General features: G+C 35.5%; 2 protein-coding genes across 11 annotated transcripts in view; one reads left to right on the top strand and one right to left on the bottom strand.

Moving 5' to 3' along the window:
* Window positions 1–4,437, top strand: part of LOC118280777 (mucin-5AC) — a 116,759-nt gene extending 112,322 nt beyond the window's left edge. For both annotated transcript variants that reach the window (XM_050699505.1, XM_050699503.1), the window contains 7 exons: window positions 457–553; window positions 858–921; window positions 1,248–1,398; window positions 1,726–1,776; window positions 2,086–2,170; window positions 2,666–2,740; window positions 3,593–4,437. In XM_050699505.1, coding sequence (XP_050555462.1) covers window positions 457–553; window positions 858–921; window positions 1,248–1,398; window positions 1,726–1,776; window positions 2,086–2,170; window positions 2,666–2,740; window positions 3,593–3,625 — 556 coding nt within the window. In that variant the 3' untranslated portion in view covers window positions 3,626–4,437. The remainder of the gene's footprint in view (window positions 1–456; window positions 554–857; window positions 922–1,247; window positions 1,399–1,725; window positions 1,777–2,085; window positions 2,171–2,665; window positions 2,741–3,592) is intronic.
* Window positions 4,438–4,735: 298 nt separating this feature from the next.
* The window catches only part of LOC118280779 (ankyrin-2), an 83,457-nt gene continuing 71,434 nt past the window's right edge, over window positions 4,736–16,758 (bottom strand). For 5 of the 9 annotated variants that reach the window (XM_050699494.1, XM_050699499.1, XM_050699500.1 and 2 more), the window contains 6 exons: window positions 10,727–16,325; window positions 10,274–10,398; window positions 9,179–9,336; window positions 8,634–8,790; window positions 8,025–8,130; window positions 4,736–7,243 (listed from right to left, as the gene is read on the bottom strand). In XM_050699494.1, coding sequence (XP_050555451.1) covers window positions 7,186–7,243; window positions 8,025–8,130; window positions 8,634–8,790; window positions 9,179–9,336; window positions 10,274–10,398; window positions 10,727–16,325 — 6,203 coding nt within the window. In that variant the 3' untranslated portion in view covers window positions 4,736–7,185. The other 4 variants (XM_050699497.1, XM_050699496.1, XM_050699502.1 and 1 more) reach the window with 4 other exon arrangements.

Raw genomic sequence — 16,758 nt, 5'->3', positions numbered from 1 at the left:
AACAAGTATACACACGAACGCACTAAACTACGCTAACTATGAGTTAGTGCAGTGTTGCACGGACTTTGACAAAAGTGATCCCCGCGCACACTCCGCTAATAATAGTTGGCGTAATATAAATCGAGTGATTTCAAAAAGTACCTTTACTTAGCGTTTTATAAGATTTGTAACTTTCTTATTTTTGCATATTTCTTCTCAATTTTTTTATGACGTATGTAAACACACATTTTAAGCAACTTGGCATAAAAAAGTTTTTTCCAAATTTCGAGTTAGCGTAGTATAAATTGCTGGTGTCGAAATGTAATCAAAACCCTTTAATGCATGCATAGTGTACAGTATGGTCATTACATATAGTGTAGTAAGATCAGCGAAGCCTGCTGGATTTTCTATTTTAGGGGTCTCTTGTGTTAAAAGCTTCAAACATTTTACAATATTTTATTTTGGGCTTTTCCACAGCCGTGAAAATATTGCCAGAAAGAGGAGTTTGGAGCTCAGCAGTGAAGCGAAGCTGATCAGTTACTTGGAGTCTGGAGCGACCACCTCCAATGATGAGGCAAGTATTGCACCATGAAGCATTGCAAATACTAATGATTAGAAATCCTTAATGGTATGGTCATTATTTTCACCCCAAATTGGATGTAGTAAGTAGATGCTAGCTAAACCGCTAATAAAAAATAACATGATTAAGAACAACTACAACTACAATTTACAACAACAGAATTTACAATTTCAAGGCTTACACTTATATGACGTGTAAAAGTGTTATTTTATAACCTACTTACAGAAATAAATATCATTTCATATCAACATTTCATCACATCATTTCACTTCATTTATGTAAATGAAATTGATTCCAGATGAGAAGAAAACATAGCTTGGAATCTTCGTACAGTGCAAATAAGGACAGGCATAACAAACAAGGTAAAGTGTATTTGGATTTTAATTATGAACAAATAATTCCATTTCTTTGGAATAACATAAATTTATTGACAAAGAAAAATGTTGTGGTGGCCCGGTGGTTTACGACCCGGTTCGAAATCTACCAACGGCAAGAACCAATGTGACTTTTTCCGAGATATATGTACATTGTGAGGAAACCTGAGCTTATAATTTCTAATTACAAGTTTGAAATAGCCAATCCGCATGTAGCTGTGTTAAACATTAATGCTCAAACTTTCTCCGTGTGACGAAGACGCACTTATAGGCTGATAAGGATGATGACAAAGAAATTGTTTTCTATATTGCAGGAGCCCTAGTATCAGCAGGATTCAAGGTATCGACTACAATCAGACCAGACGAGGCTGCAATGAAGGAGGACAGGGATGACCTCTCCTCAGTAACCAAAGGAGACTTGGAGGCTGAACTCGCAAGATTTGATACGCTAAGGAAATCTTACAGGTATGTAATCTTATAATACTTATATTTACCATTATAAAAGAAGAAGAGATAGAACAGAAGTTATTATTTCTAATCCTGGGTGATGATTTTTTTAACGTTGATAAGTCTGCGTTTGGCCTCCAAAGCACTTACTGTCAGGACGGTGAAGCGAATATGATGTGAATATTTTGAAATATTCTATTCGAATTTCATTAGAATCTACATTGGAACGAGCTCCTAGTTTCACTGACAGACAGACTGATAGGCTATCACTTATTTTTTTAGTAGTTGACGCTTCAAAGGTACTATTTATCGTTAAATTGAAATAAATGTGTGTTTAAATTTCAGCCAAGAAGATCTATCAGAATGGACTGATGCTGAAAGAAGGTTAGGTGAATTGTAAGTAGACTTTATAAACTATGCTTCAAAGTTCGCAATTCAGACGCTTTTCACCAAGAACACAGTTCTAATGGTATAACAACAAAAAATCTTATTAAATAATTTATCTTACATACATACAAAACCTCATGCCTGTCACCCATGGGGATAGGCAGAGACAATAGGACGCCAATTGCTACGAATCTTACATACCTCTTTCGCTAAATATTTTAATTGTTCAATGTTTTTTAAATCCTCTCGTCCCATCCTTAGTTTTATCCTTTTTAAATATATTATATGAATTCTAAAACCATATGTATCTACATCCAGGACTCTATCAGAAGCCAGATCTGTCGGTGGAACTCTTCCAGCGAGCACAGGACGAGCAGCTTCATCAACACGTCTCACACACCAGGTTAGTAGCAACCCTTATGCCAACCATGCCATTATTAGTATTAATAAATGTTTATTGGTTGATGTATTGGCAACTGATGAAAACTAAAACAACTTAAATCAAACCAGTTTTTTTTTTATTGATGTTTTTGTAGTCATTTCGGATTTTTTTGTCCAAAACCAAAAATTAGACTTCAGGGATAATTTTATAGGAAATTTGTATTATCACTCTCGAGAGGAATTCGACGAATTCAAAGTCACCTGTATATATAATTTATAATCATAAAATATTATATTATTAGGTTATGTAAATGACTTTAAAGTTCAATGCTTGAGCCTTGTTCTGCAAGATCAACAGTATCACCATCATTAGTTAGACCACCAATAAACATAAAACTACCAGCTGCTCAAACGTCAAGCTTACCACCACCATCTTCATTCAAATCAACAGCAACTTGTTTCCTACCCTCAAAATGACCTTGAACCAAGCACTCTGTAACCTTTGCACCGTTCCCAGGAACACACGATGGCTGAGCGCGACCTTGGATCCACCTTCCTCTTGCCACACGTGCACCTCTACAAACCAGACCTAGTGGGTATCTTCTACCATCTTCTAAAACTTGCTTTTGTAGATTATTTTTGTTTCTTATAGGTGCTGCCACACAGCAGTTATGTAACGTTAGAGACAGACTGTTATAACTTAACAGTTGTGTTTAAACAAATTATAACAGTGGTTGTAGAGTATGTTACATGCTATTATAAATGTTACAATGTTGTATAACGTTATATAACTGCTGTGTGGGAGCACCTCAACACTTGCATGCTACAATGTTCCTATGTTTTGTAAGAGTATTTGTAGATATAATTTGAAAAAATAACCGCAGTTTGCAATGTTGCATGCATTTTTTAAACATACCTAGTAATTGAGTGGAGTATCCCTATAGAATAGCCAGAGATGTACTATGTAACTATGCTTCCAAGATGTAATAGCTAAGCTGTGCTGTGCGAGGAAGATGCGCAGCTCAAATATGCGATGTTTATCATCTATAGCACGCATCTATCCATATTAAAATATAGCTTAGCTGAGTCCATTTCCACCGCTATGTTTACCAATTAATATGATTGGTGGAAGCCTAACACATCCACAGTAACGTAGCATAGCCCAACTCAGATGGAAAAGCGCCCTAATCAGTTTCCTCCCTTTGTTAGATGCTATCTATTGATAGACTGCACGGTTGGCGTGGTGGCTGGGCAACTGGCTGCCGTGCAACGTGTAGCGGGTTCGATTCCCGCACGGAGCAACTCTTTGTGTGATCCACGAATTGTTGTTTCGGGTCTGGGTGTCATGTGTATGTAAACTTGTATGTTTGCAAACGCACCCACGATACAGGAGAAAATCCTAATGTGGGGCAACGTTCATAAAAAAATCTTCTTTTGTTTTCAGACCAGTGACGTGTCAGAATTCGACTCTCTCTGAAGAAGCCAGTTCCAGTCACATTTTTAAACAAGTATTACTTTTGCTAATTGCATTATTAGTCTAACTTTTTTATTACAACCCCCTTTTTACTCATAAATAAAAGAAGAATTCTTACTCATAAATTCTCGAGGCATTCTCAATAAATATTTTTACTCAAATAAATAAATTCAAATTATTTTTATGAGAAAAAAGGGGATTTTCCTGAGGCGTTTTATTTTTACCACCAAAGCAAAGACTTATCTTATTTATTAAACTTATTTATTTCTATTTAAATGTTGAATGCTTATAATTTATTGTTATTTTTTATTTTCGCCTTAATTCAACGAAATGATTATTAAATGAAATTATTTTTAAAAATGCCATAGTAAATGTAAGCATTTTTAGATATTAAGAGAAAAAGTTTGAAAATAATTTGAATGAGAAATCGAGAAATAATTAGTTAAGGGTATAAAGTTTTTGAATAAAGATTTCTCATTTGAAGAATTTTCATTGATTTGTTACAAAAGAGAAAAAAATTGTGCAACAAAAAGTGCCAATTTATTTTTTTTATAATTTTGTTTGTAGAATGGGATACGCCATGCTTTTTTGTCGAAGCTAGTTATTATAAAAAAAAAGTTTCAATAATTATGAATTTTACGCATTAGCTACATTCAAACATAGGTACCTTAAAAAAAGCATGGCGACTATAAAAATGGGTTATTGTTATAAAATAATTTGTGAATACTCATATCACATTTGCATAGTTAATGACTTGTATCTTTTTATTAAGATTTTTTTTATATTTTTTTGTTAATAAACTCTAGTTAAATAAACATGCTTGTTTTATTTCTCTCTATTCATCATTATGATTATTTTGAATGCATTTTCTTAAGAGTTGTTGGACTTAACCCCTATAAGCAAAAGTAGGTAGAATGTGTGACGACTGATGAAATAATGTTCACCACACTCATTTTTTAAGGAGGGAATATCATAACTTTTCCCGCTTGGGCGAGGTGAGAAGGGGTAACAGACTCTTACTGACTAAAATCCACCCCGTTCCTACTCCTGCTTTTCGAGCTTTTTGATAACAAACTATCATATATATAAGACAGGGCAAATAAAACACAAAAATTAAATATGAGACATAGCGTTTTTATTTAATATTCAATAATTATTTAATCGATAGAATATTCAGCAATATTACAAATACAACGTGAAACAATTGAAACATTGCAAATTAATCTTTTTTTTTTTAAACTTAATATTACAGCGCAGCGACTGTCGAGACTAGCTTAACATCGATCTCAAGCACACAGACTTTAAAAAAATTAACTATTATTATTTATAAATCGTTTACATTATAAGCGAACCCTTACGCTTAACCATAGGGGACTTTCAGAGCTGATATGAGAAACAATTGCTTTAATCAGCCTCGCGGTGTATCAGCTAAGCATGTCATATCTACCACCCCTTCTTCTCAGTCTCATCCCAAAACATAATCTATCAAAGATAGAACTAGTTTCACAATTCTATCAATTAGGATTTCGTTTCCAATCTTTCAAACTCCTTACGACAAGACTACGACTGTATTCAAGTTATTTTCTTAGTCGTATTGTCTCTTAACTATTATGTCGCAAAACTTCATACAAAACTTTGTTACTTTAGGTCCAAAACCTACTTACAATCACAATAATAAATTATAATTCTTACATAATCGGTTATATATAAATTATGGAAGTGAGCAAGCCCCGTTTTTTTATCTTTTCTAACTTTGAAAGTCCACGACCAACCGAATGGTAAGAAAAATCATTAAAAATAATTATGTATGTATTTTACATATACGACAACTATGCTACATTTGATTAATATCATTTCTGATTAATTACAATGCAATGCAAATCTTAATCTAATAAAAATATTGAAAATAATAACAACAACTCTCTATTTTTACTTAAAATTAAAACAATTAAATAAAGATTAAACAAATGTTGAGTATTACATTAAATGTAAATTAATAAATTAAATTAAAATTAATAAAATGACTAGAATTATTGGAGTAATCAGAGATTATTACTAGGAGTAATAATATTATTTTTTATATAGAAGGTTTATATGAAAATACAAAAAAGAGGAACCACGTTTAGAAATCTCATTCCAAATCCCTTACACCGCAATTTAGCCGACATAGCATATAAAAAAGTAAAACAGTTGGCCGCAGAATCAGCAGAAATGTACTCTTATTCTATATTTTATCTCTATCTATCTACTTACGTTAGAAATTGTGCAAGATTAGTATAGGAGGACCTATCATCTCTATTTTCATGTGACACGGAATTCCCAATGCGTTATCAAAATCCTTGTTTTTCTTCTACTTAATTTTACTTATAAAATAGTTAATAGGACTACGGTAACACGAATAAGCATTGAATTACTAAGCTAAGCTAATGATCAGTGGTCGGAATAAGGTACAGTTATTTTATGTACTTGAATCGAAATGTTGATGGCAATGTGGACCTTCCCGGGATTTCTAATGGACAATCCCGTGTGGCCAACAATATTACAACTAAATAATAATAAGAATGTCAGAGATAGACAACTAGAAATGTGGCAACATCGCGCGTATTGGTATTTTGCAACTTTGGACATCCGATGTCATTGATGTAAGTTTGGTAACGTGCAGTAGTTTAAATTGTGTAAAAGTAAATACACGGGTATTTTTCTGTTCTTTAACATTAATCCCGGAATTTGAGGCATATCAAACTTTATTCTTTCACTGTATGAAATCAGTGTAAGTACATGAATAACTCCACCTGATTCCGACCACTGCTAATGATTATAGGTCAGTTAAGATGGACCGTGTCGTGATCGACAGAACAGTACAAAAGTTTACCAAAATATTATCCAACATTGTCCCCATATATGGCCAATGTTTGCCAAACAATGTCCCATATATGCCGACGTGACAAGTTCGACTACTCAGTTTGGACTTAATAGTGTATGCTATAAGTGTCATTTTAGGTTGAGTATATCACATTAGATAGACACTTTAAAGAGTCTTAGTTTTGTCTAGTTTGAAGGTAGATTTGAGTATTTATGTATTAGTTATTATAAATTCAAATACGTCAATTCGTCAGTAACATTTAGTCATTGTCATAATATATTGTTATATGTCTTAACCATTTCTTATTAATTCCTTTCTCATTAAATGGGGTTATCTAAGCTTTAAGCTTATTAATCATTTAGAAAGAGATCTTATATTGTCTCTAATCGATTTTAAGTCTAAATCAGTTATATTCGTCATATTAGGTAAGGTTTAGTCTTTAGTCAGGATTAGTCATTAGACATAGTTCAGTTGAAGTCTTCTAAGGAAAATTTAGAATGAAATAGTCTCAAAAGAAACTGGAAATAGAAAGAAATAAAAGAATTCTTAATTCAGTTGGTATATGCGATCAGTGCGTCATTGCCTAAGCAAGAATTGAGGGTAAAGGAGCTTACAAAAGGCTAGGAACGTTTAAAGTAAAGGAAAGTGAGTCGCGTGGAGTACTAGACACAGTTTTATGTCTTCCTAATAGAACTAACGTTTACTTCTTGTCGTCTTCAGCGTTGGAAGGAGGAGATTTCGCTAGCATTGATAATGATCTGCAAGAAACACATCACACAGTTTTATTTACTGAAGAAGTTAAGATGGTACAAGAAATGAAGAAGATGCTAGTAGATATATTGTTTCTAGAAGCAATCTACATTGCTATAGTCAAAGTTACGTGAATTTTGATTATTGATAGTGATACAGATTTAGACGACCTAATACATCATCTTTATATTAATAGTGATTACATAAGTATTAATACTAAAATCTTCAACATTTCTGTAAAAATACACCTTTCACTACATGCTGTCAAAATGCCTAATGAAACAGCAATGACACACATAATTAAAAACAAAAAATAAAGTACAGAAGGAAGCGAAAATAACCCATAAGACTATGGTAATAAAAGTGATAGTGGTATCAATGAAAAAGCAAATTAAAAAACAAAGCAATACAATAGTAAAATAGTGTACCTATTTGTCGAGTTTATCTTGAGAGTGACTTAAACAATAGCAGCTGCAATGATAATATTTTTCAATTTAGTAGGTACAGTTCCATCATTTATTTCATTAAATGATATATATGAATTCATTTAAGAAGCTAAAATAGCTATAGATCATGTCAAAATAAATGAAAAAGCTGACAACAAAACAAATAATGACAAAGAAAAAAGAAGATTAGAAATTAATAGCTTGTGAGATAAAATTAGAATTGTAACAAGCGAAAGCGGACGGAATTTAAATTATATTGCAGAAATAATAAGAAATGTGTGAAGATAATTTGGTTATTGATGCCTAAGTTGGTGTATATGGTAAAGGAGTTGAGGAGTATTACCTTCTTTGAGCAGGTATGGGCGGTGATGGTTGTGTGGCAGGTGGTAATGATGCTGGGGCGCTTCCAGACAGAGCTGGTTGAGCGTCGTCATCATCTCGACGTTCTCCTATAACAGAATTTGGGATTAAACCGACTGCACGATTGGCGCGGTGGCTGGGCAACTGGGTGTCGTACAACGTATAGCGGCTTTCCGCACGAAGCAACTCTTTGTTTTATCTACAATTTGTTATTTCGGAGTTGGGCGTCATGTGTATGTGAAATTGTGTTTGTAAATGCACCCACTAAACAGGAGAAATCCTAGTGTGGGGCAACGTTTCAAGTTTTATTGGAGACGTTCTTAATTAAATGAGTGATTTCTCAATATTAAATACCACCAATTGGTGGTCACATTCTCAATCACAAACACTGAATATCTACATATTCAGTATTGTTACGAATCAGTATTTGTTTTAGTAGAATCTTCTAATTTCTCAGTATTAGCATAGACTTTTACATTTTTCTCTCCTAACTCAACAAAATTTGTGAAAAGTAAATATAGTAATTTTACCATCTACTCTCTCTCTGACATCTAGTAAATCATGAGCTAATGCTCAAAAATGAACTCTATACCTCTCGTAATAGGAGTGTCTCCAATATAGAAGGTAGGTGCTGGTGTTTCCACTGCGGCTTCCTTGACTGACCCGTCACCGCTGACAGCACTGAGCGTGTCAGTACTGTCAAACATGATGGTACGCTCCTTGGCCCGAGGTGTTTTGCTGTCTAACTCCTAGAAACAAATGGGTGATATGGTAAGTTTAGGGTTTTTAAATACTTTTTGGGCCTTCTTTGTTTCTTTCTTTAATATGCACTTATGAAATGCTGACTTTTTTAACTTATTTGACCGTTATTCTTCTAAATTTGAAATATGACAAAAATCTGATTAAAAAAGAAGAAAGAAGAAGAGTTTTTCTTGAATAGTTTCAAGTTTATTTTGAATGCAGTGTTTTTTAAAGAAATGCGTTAAACATCAGCTTTGTATGTTTACTAGGTATAATCTAAATTTGACCCATCCTCGAAGACTTGAAGAAAAAAAAACCAAAAATCAATTTTCTCACAAACGAAATATCAGCCAATTCCTCTTCTCTGCATCTAAAGTTATTACTTTCTCCACTTACCAATCTTTCAGTGTCAGAATCTGGTTCTTGTACTTCATAGTCATGGGAATAATGTTCACTAGTGGACTGGTGCTCTAGGCTCTCCATCTGGACAGCCGTGATGGGATCCAGGGTGTCCAAAGATGATACCATGGTATTCGATCCTGGAGGGGGCACCGCTGTTATCTTTCTGATTAGTATCAAGCTCAGCGGGGTAGCAATATGTAGGTATAAATAAAATAATAAAAAAACCATCTCGAAAATAATTTCTAGAATTTTCTGTATCTAAATATCTAATACCAAATTTTCTATGTTTGCTTTTTGCATTTTTGTTAACAGAAAATTTTGATATTAAATTTTTGGATACACAATTCTATGAAATTAATCTTGAGAGGTGTTTCTACGTTTTTTTTTTTTGGTAATTAAAGATAAAAGCGGGGATGAGGGCAAAGCTTTTCTGTAAAATACAAAGAGATGATTATAAAATTTAAATAATATTTGTATGAAAGCTCATGCTGTTACATAAAATAATATAGTTTTTTATTTAATTGTTATTACAGAATAAATAGATAGACATTAAATATGTAAGCTTGGATGAAAATAAGACGTTTTGGCGTCATTCAGGGGATTTTTGGCACCTGTTAGTAAGGTATATTGCAAGCCAATGACAAAGCTTCGCAGCATAACATTATAAAGTTTTGTTAAATGTATTATATTGTTAAATAAATAATAATATAATCAGTATTAGGTAGTCTGAGATTTGAAGATTTTAATTCCTTTGTTATAATAGAAAAACAGTCAATTTAACCAGGTTTACTGAAAATTTTATTTTCAAAATTGAACAAAGAGTTCTACCGCCGCACTCAGAGTCATTTATTGATTACTTAAACACAGTCCTTAGCAATTATTTACGAACAAAATCGTCACTGAGGAATACTTTATGTAATCATTAAATGTCTCTGAGTACAGCAGTTACTGTAATAAATCAAATTCACATTTTTGACAGTTACTTATTAATTAAACTGGACATCAACTCAATGTACCTTTTAACTCCAAGAATTTTCTTCAAATCTCAGACTACTTAGTCTTAAAAACCTTTCTGAACATCAAACTTACCACCAGAAGTAAGACTGCCGGTCATTGGAGTATCGACCTCATAGTTGTAGGTGGCGCGAGTGGCGTTGGAGCTGGTGGCCTCTAAGCTATCAGTGCTGCCAAGCATCAGGTCGGCTCGAGCTCCCCTAGAAAGAAGGTGTTGTATTAAGAAAAATAAAATTAAAGGTTTGTGTGTATTTGGATGTTTGTTTCAAGCAATTATCATAAATTATTTGAATCAATAAGTATATTACACTGAGTTTGCTGATAAAGAACTAAGATATAGTATTAATTTTTTGGTATTACAAATTTCTAAAAGAATTAGAGCCTACTAGATTGTAAAAATCGAATAGTTAAAAACAAATCATTAATTAATGTTTAAATATTGTGTAACAGAATTAGCCCGTATTTAACTTTTAAGGTTTTAACTTAAAATAATGTCATTATTGCTGTTAATTTAAGAATGAGACCAACCTGCTAAAACTGCCAGATGAGCTCAACTCCTCGTCCTGCCCGCTCCACGAGCCACTAGCAGGATCTGTAAATTGTTTACCGGACAACGAGATTACACTGTGAGCCACCGATCTCCCCGAGGAGGGCGACAGCTCACGCACTAGACTCCCCTCCCTCGAGAACTCCAGGTCCTCAGGTTTATCAGTCATAGTTATCGTCTGTCGAGTAACAGTCACTACTTCTCCCTCCGTATGCCTCTCAAGCACAGTCATCAGGCTGTCCATCTCTGATGGTTGAGAAGTGATTGAAGAAGACATTTCTGAGCCATAGGACATGGCACTCTCTTCAAGCTGTCTAGGTCTCGCAGGTATATCTACTGCTCCTTCTCCATCAGTACTAGTCACAGTTTCCGAAACTTTCTTTCCATCTACAAATCGCTGCTGAATGACTGTCGTGGTCCTAACTACTTCTATGACACCACCATCTGTGAATGTTCTGGTAACTGCTTTACTTTCTTTAGTTTTCTCTTCTTGGTCCAACAGTTTCATCATTTCCTCGCAATCGCCCGGTATTGATTCAGCTGAACCGTCACTAGGTGCCGCTGCACAAACGAAAGATGATGACTTCTTACATTCTTCTACTACCTCTGTTGGTTCTACTTCTTGTTCTGATGTGCCAGGTTCAGGCTCTGGTACAAAGAAAGCTCCTCTGTCATCATATTTCTTTACTGTTATAATTTTAGGTGTCACCTGTTGTTGCTGTAGTTTCTGTTCAATGGCCATTTGTTGATCAATCAGTTTCCTTATACTAGCAGATTCAGTCAAAATCTTTTGTGAAGGGCTACCATAGCTTCCAACCTTTTGCGAGGGACTTCCACCCTTCTGGGAGGGACTACCACTCTTTTGGCTTGGGCTTCCACCCTTTTGTGGTGGGCTACTTTCTGAACTACCGCTGTATGATCGTTTCTCTCTTTCCAAGAAACTACCACTTACTTCTTTGGGATCGGCCATAAGGAGAGCTTCTTTTTGTTTTGCAAGTATTTCTGCTTTTAATGCTTCTAAACAGGCTGATTCAAGACCTTCAAATTCTTTCAAACTAGATATAGAAATGTCATCACCTTGACTTCTACTTAGGATATAACGCCTTGGTAAAGAACCATTAAGAGATTCTTGAGACGATGAAGAGTGCTGCTGATACTGTTCCATTAACGCTCTCTCCAGATTCTCAAATTCTTGTAACGAGCTGATAGAAATATCATCATTATCACCTCTCACCCTAAACCTAATCCGGGATGCCATTTCTGATTCTGATAGGCTACCATATGAATTCCTAAAACTGCCATAGCTTCCTATTGACTCCTTTTGTGAAGTTAAGCTACCAATTCGACTCGCGTCAAAGTCAGTCATTTCTTCTTCCTTAATATCTTCCAAGGGCACTCTTTCGTAATCGTAGCGTGGATCTCCTTCAAACTGCATTTGGATCCAGCGTCGACCTGCTTCAATTTCAGCCAACTCTTGGGCTTGGAGTTTCTTCTGTTCTAACTCATACTGTAATAGTTCATCATCTGACAGCGAACCAGAAGCACTGCTAGTACTTTCTTGTTTCTTGGAAGAAGTTTTTGACAAATATTCTTCAATTTCTGTGTCATGTCGTTTAACAAATTTTTGTGCTTTTATTTGTACACTTTTGCCTTCGGTATCGGTTTCTTGGGCTTCCTTAGCGACTTCTTCTATGACAACAAAGTCATCCATTTCACTTGGTTTGTCCACCATTTCAAACTCATCACTAGTAGGCGATTCCTGCTCCTTTTCATAACTGCGCATTGTCTTTTCTTCGGTTGTTATAACTAATTCTGATTTGCTTGTTTCGGCAAGGTCAGACCGAAGTTCAGGGGTCTCAGAAATGTCATACATGTCATCTAAAACGTACTCCCTACCATTGTCCGTGGAAAGAGAACTTTGGCTGGGAGCAGATAGTGGTGTTTGGGGTGTAGATTGATGATCATGCGTTTGGAGACTGGATGTTGACGTCTGTTTACTGTCCAATTGAGAATCAGGAGTTTTAACTACAGATTTCTCAACTTTAGTCTTAGGGACAGATGAATCACTCTTTGATTTTAAGATTTCTTCGTACTGCTTAGATCCAACTGGTATGATATCATCTTCAATATCAACAAATTCTCTCTGACTTGGTGGGATCTCGGTCAGTGGGAAAGGTACTACGCTAACTTCCTTCACGATTTTCTTCTGACATTCCTCTACAATTTCACATACTTCTCCAGGTGCACTTTCGGCTTCATGTACAGTTTTCTTTGTTATAGTTATATCTTCTTTTGAATGTTTCCTTGGTTGGGGAGAAATGCTTCCAAACCTTACAATATCCTCGTATTCCGAGGATCCTACAGGAATAATTTCACTTTCTACATCAACGAATTCTCGTTGTGGTTTTTCTATTTTAGTAACAGAAAATGGTATAGCCTCTTGAGAATGAGTTGATACTTTCATAACAGTCTCTTTAACTTCTATTAAGTCCTGTTCAGACTGTGAGGAAGGCATGTCGAGTTTGGAAATCGATGACGATAAAATTTCATCGGTTTTCAATTGACTTGAAATTGTAGTATCAGAGCCATCTTTATCCTTGGTTGAATCGTCATCAATATCAGCACTCTCTGAAGCGCTTTCAATTGGGAAGTGTTCTGGTATTAAATCCTTATGGAATCTCATTTCATGTGATCTTTTCATTTTACCTACTGGTTCGATGACACCAACCTTCCCTTCATCTTCATCAGCAGAAACTTCTTCATCGCTCACATCCTTGACTTTCGGTACTCCTTTTTCACCTTCATGAAGGAACTGTTCTACATACGTGCTGCTTTCCATCAATTCTTCTTTCAACTCATTAGCAGATGGTACAAGAGTTTCTGAAGCATCAGAAATATCAATACTGGCGACGTGACTAGACCCATCAGAATCTAAACTTTTCATACTGTCTCGGGAAGCTAGTGAACTACCGGCAGTGAAATAATCTTTAGAAGTTCTCAAAGATGATGAAACATCATGACTTGTGAGAGCCGTTTCAAATTCAGTTCCGCTCTGTGCTGTCATCATGACATCAACATCAGAAGATAAAGGTCGGCTCTCTGAGTGTTCGAAGCTGTGGTAGTGACTTTCTCCTGAACTAGACCATCCTTCGACTTCAGATGCTGATCGCCTGTCTCCCACTCCTAACTTTGACTTGATATGTTTCTGTTCCCTAAGCTTTACTTCAAGACTGCTTATGGACTTATCTCTGTCATATAATATTATTTCACTGTCAGTCTCAATTATTGAATGCGGACCGCTGTCTGATCTGATGGAAATATCAGCACTATCTAGGGGTGGACTAGATTCTTTGATATGGACAGTGTCTTTCTCTTCATCAGAAGTTGTAGTATCGTCCTGTGAACTTAATTTTGGTGATGTTCTATCAGATTTATCGAGTGATTTTTCTTGTTTATCCTTAGGAATAGCTGTCTTGTCATGGTCATCATGTTGTTCTTCAGTTATAACTTCAGGTCTGTCAGGGCTTATCAACAACTTGAACTGAAATTCAGACGGAGACTGTTTGTATTTGCTGCTGCCATCGCTTTTTTCACTAATAATTTCGCCTTGCGCTGCTTCAAGAGACTGTTTGACTTCATCTATCGTTTTTTCCAAAACTGACAAGTCAGTTAGTGGTTGAGCAGACATCAGTGAATCGAAATCCACCCTTTCTGACTCAAGTTTCGTAGCATGAAACTCGGCAGAGGAGAGATCAGTGTCATATCCACTACTGCAAATGTCTTCTAGGCTTTTTTCTTTTATTAGTTTGACTTCTTCCCGTCTATGATCAGTTCCTGTTAAGTAAGCTGAATCAGCTTCAGTGGAAAACTCCGAGGCATGAAGAGTTTCAGCGCTTACAGTAGAATCCATAGATTTCTGTAGCACTTCTCCTTCATGTGACTCTAAGGACTTAACCATACATTCTGTGTCAAGACTCTCACCGGATTTGATCATGATATCTTTGGACGTTGTACTTGTTTCATCTGATAATTCAAATGTTAATGGGGACATGTCAGTTTTGGATGTTTTAGTTACTTCAGTCCGTGTCTCTACAACAGTTCTAATCTCTAGAATAGTGTCACTGTCGGAACTCTTCGTAGTCGCACTAGAAGTTTCGACACTCGCCGTGACTTTAGGTTTTGGTATCTCATCAGCCACTTCAAATGAATCGGCCTTTTGTACAGAAACCTCCCAAACTTGATCCTGAATCTGTTGTTCCGGTAGTTTAATGGGAGATTTTAAAGGTCTCTCCTTTTTTGGTGTATCTCCAGTTTTGTCGTCGTGAGGTAATTCAGGTGCAACCTCTGATTCTGAATGTGTATCCTGACTTCCAGTTCGACTAAATGTACTCTTAACTGGGGACGTCGTTACTTTGATTTCCTTTATGAAATTCACTTCATAAGTTTCGTCGTCTTTTTTGAAGGATTTTGATTTACTCTTTGGGCTTCCTTGTGTTGAGTCGCGTCTTTCAGTTGGTTCACTTTTAAAACTAGGCGCATCAGAGCTAAGATCATCATGCTCTTTACTTTCTATTACTGACTCTTCTTTATGATGTTCAATTGTTGAACTAACTACTTTTCCTTTTTCCGAAACTTCTACACTAGATACTACTTCGTCTTTTTCAATTATTTTTAGAGTTGAATCCACAAATGCAACTCTAGACTTGTCATCGTCTTCGACTATGTTTTCTAATTCACCTGGCTCTGTGAAATATTCTTTACCCCACTGCTCATGGTACAAGTCACGTTCGGATATTTTAACTTCATTCTTTTTCTTGGTGGTTTCATCTTTGATTGCTGTCATTTTCTCTTCTGACTTTGTCTGTCGTCCAGTATACAGACCTTGTTCAGAAAATTCTCTCTCAACTTTTATAATATCTGTATCATCCGTACTTCGCACAGTTTTGGTTTCAGTGTCAGATCTCTTAGCTGTAGCTTCATGTGCTTTCTCTAACCTCTTTTGCGAAGTTTCAGTTTGATCACCATCCTTGCGGACCACCGTTTTTTCCTTTGTTTCATGTTCTTGTCCTCGTAATTCATGAGTCGTTTCAGTTTTTATAACTAATGAATCGTCGTCAGAAGACGACACTTGTTTAGTTTCAGAAAAGAATTCTTGACCAGAAATCTTTCTGGTTTCGGTTTCTTTATGAGTCAATATGGTGCTGAATTCGTCTTTGCTGCCAAACTTGGCTACCATGTCAGACATTACAGCTTCAGGGTCAATTGATTGAAACTTCAACTCGCCGCCTTCAAATGTCTTATGAACTGAAGAAGATGAAGTCTCAACTCTAGACTCCGTATAGAACGTGTCACTTGATGTGGACTTTTGCATTTCTTCCATTTGAACGGCGAGTTGTTCTTTCTTAATCTGATCAATGACGTCAATACTTTTTTCTATTGTTCTATCAACAAGTTCTATTGCACCACTAGTAATTGTCGGTTGGTCGACATTAACAAAAGTTATATTATCGGCCACATGCTTAGTTGGGGATTTAGGCCTGGCGGCTGCAGTGAGTGCCTTAGACGCTTCCATCAGTACTTCTGTAAAGAAAAAGGATAACATGTATTAATTAGCAACATGTCTCGTCGTTCCGTTATTTCGCTGTGCTAGACATTGAAAACGTGTTAGAAATAATTTAATCCAATTCTCAATTTTGTTACTATCATGAAGTTAGTGTGCATATTGCTCAAAATTTGGAAAAGATCTATTTTTATGCACCTCAAGCACCTAAAGCGTGTTTATATTACAAGATTAATGTCGATGTGATGGAGATTTTAAGGAAACAGCGATGGAAGCTCATGATAGAATGGTAAAAATAAATAAAGATTCAGAATCAAAGCGAAACGTTACTCAAATGTGAATGATAGTAGATGAAAAACTTGCGAATTAAACACGAGAAATCAACTGTCCGTCAGATAAAGAAGCGATAACAAAATAAAGTGATGTTTCGGTTGCTCCTGGGTCCACTTACCT

Source organism: Spodoptera frugiperda, chromosome 16 (assembly GCF_023101765.2).
Source record: "Spodoptera frugiperda isolate SF20-4 chromosome 16, AGI-APGP_CSIRO_Sfru_2.0, whole genome shotgun sequence".
NCBI lineage: Eukaryota > Metazoa > Arthropoda > Insecta > Lepidoptera > Noctuidae > Spodoptera > Spodoptera frugiperda.
This window is presented reverse-complemented; position numbering and strand designations above follow the sequence as displayed.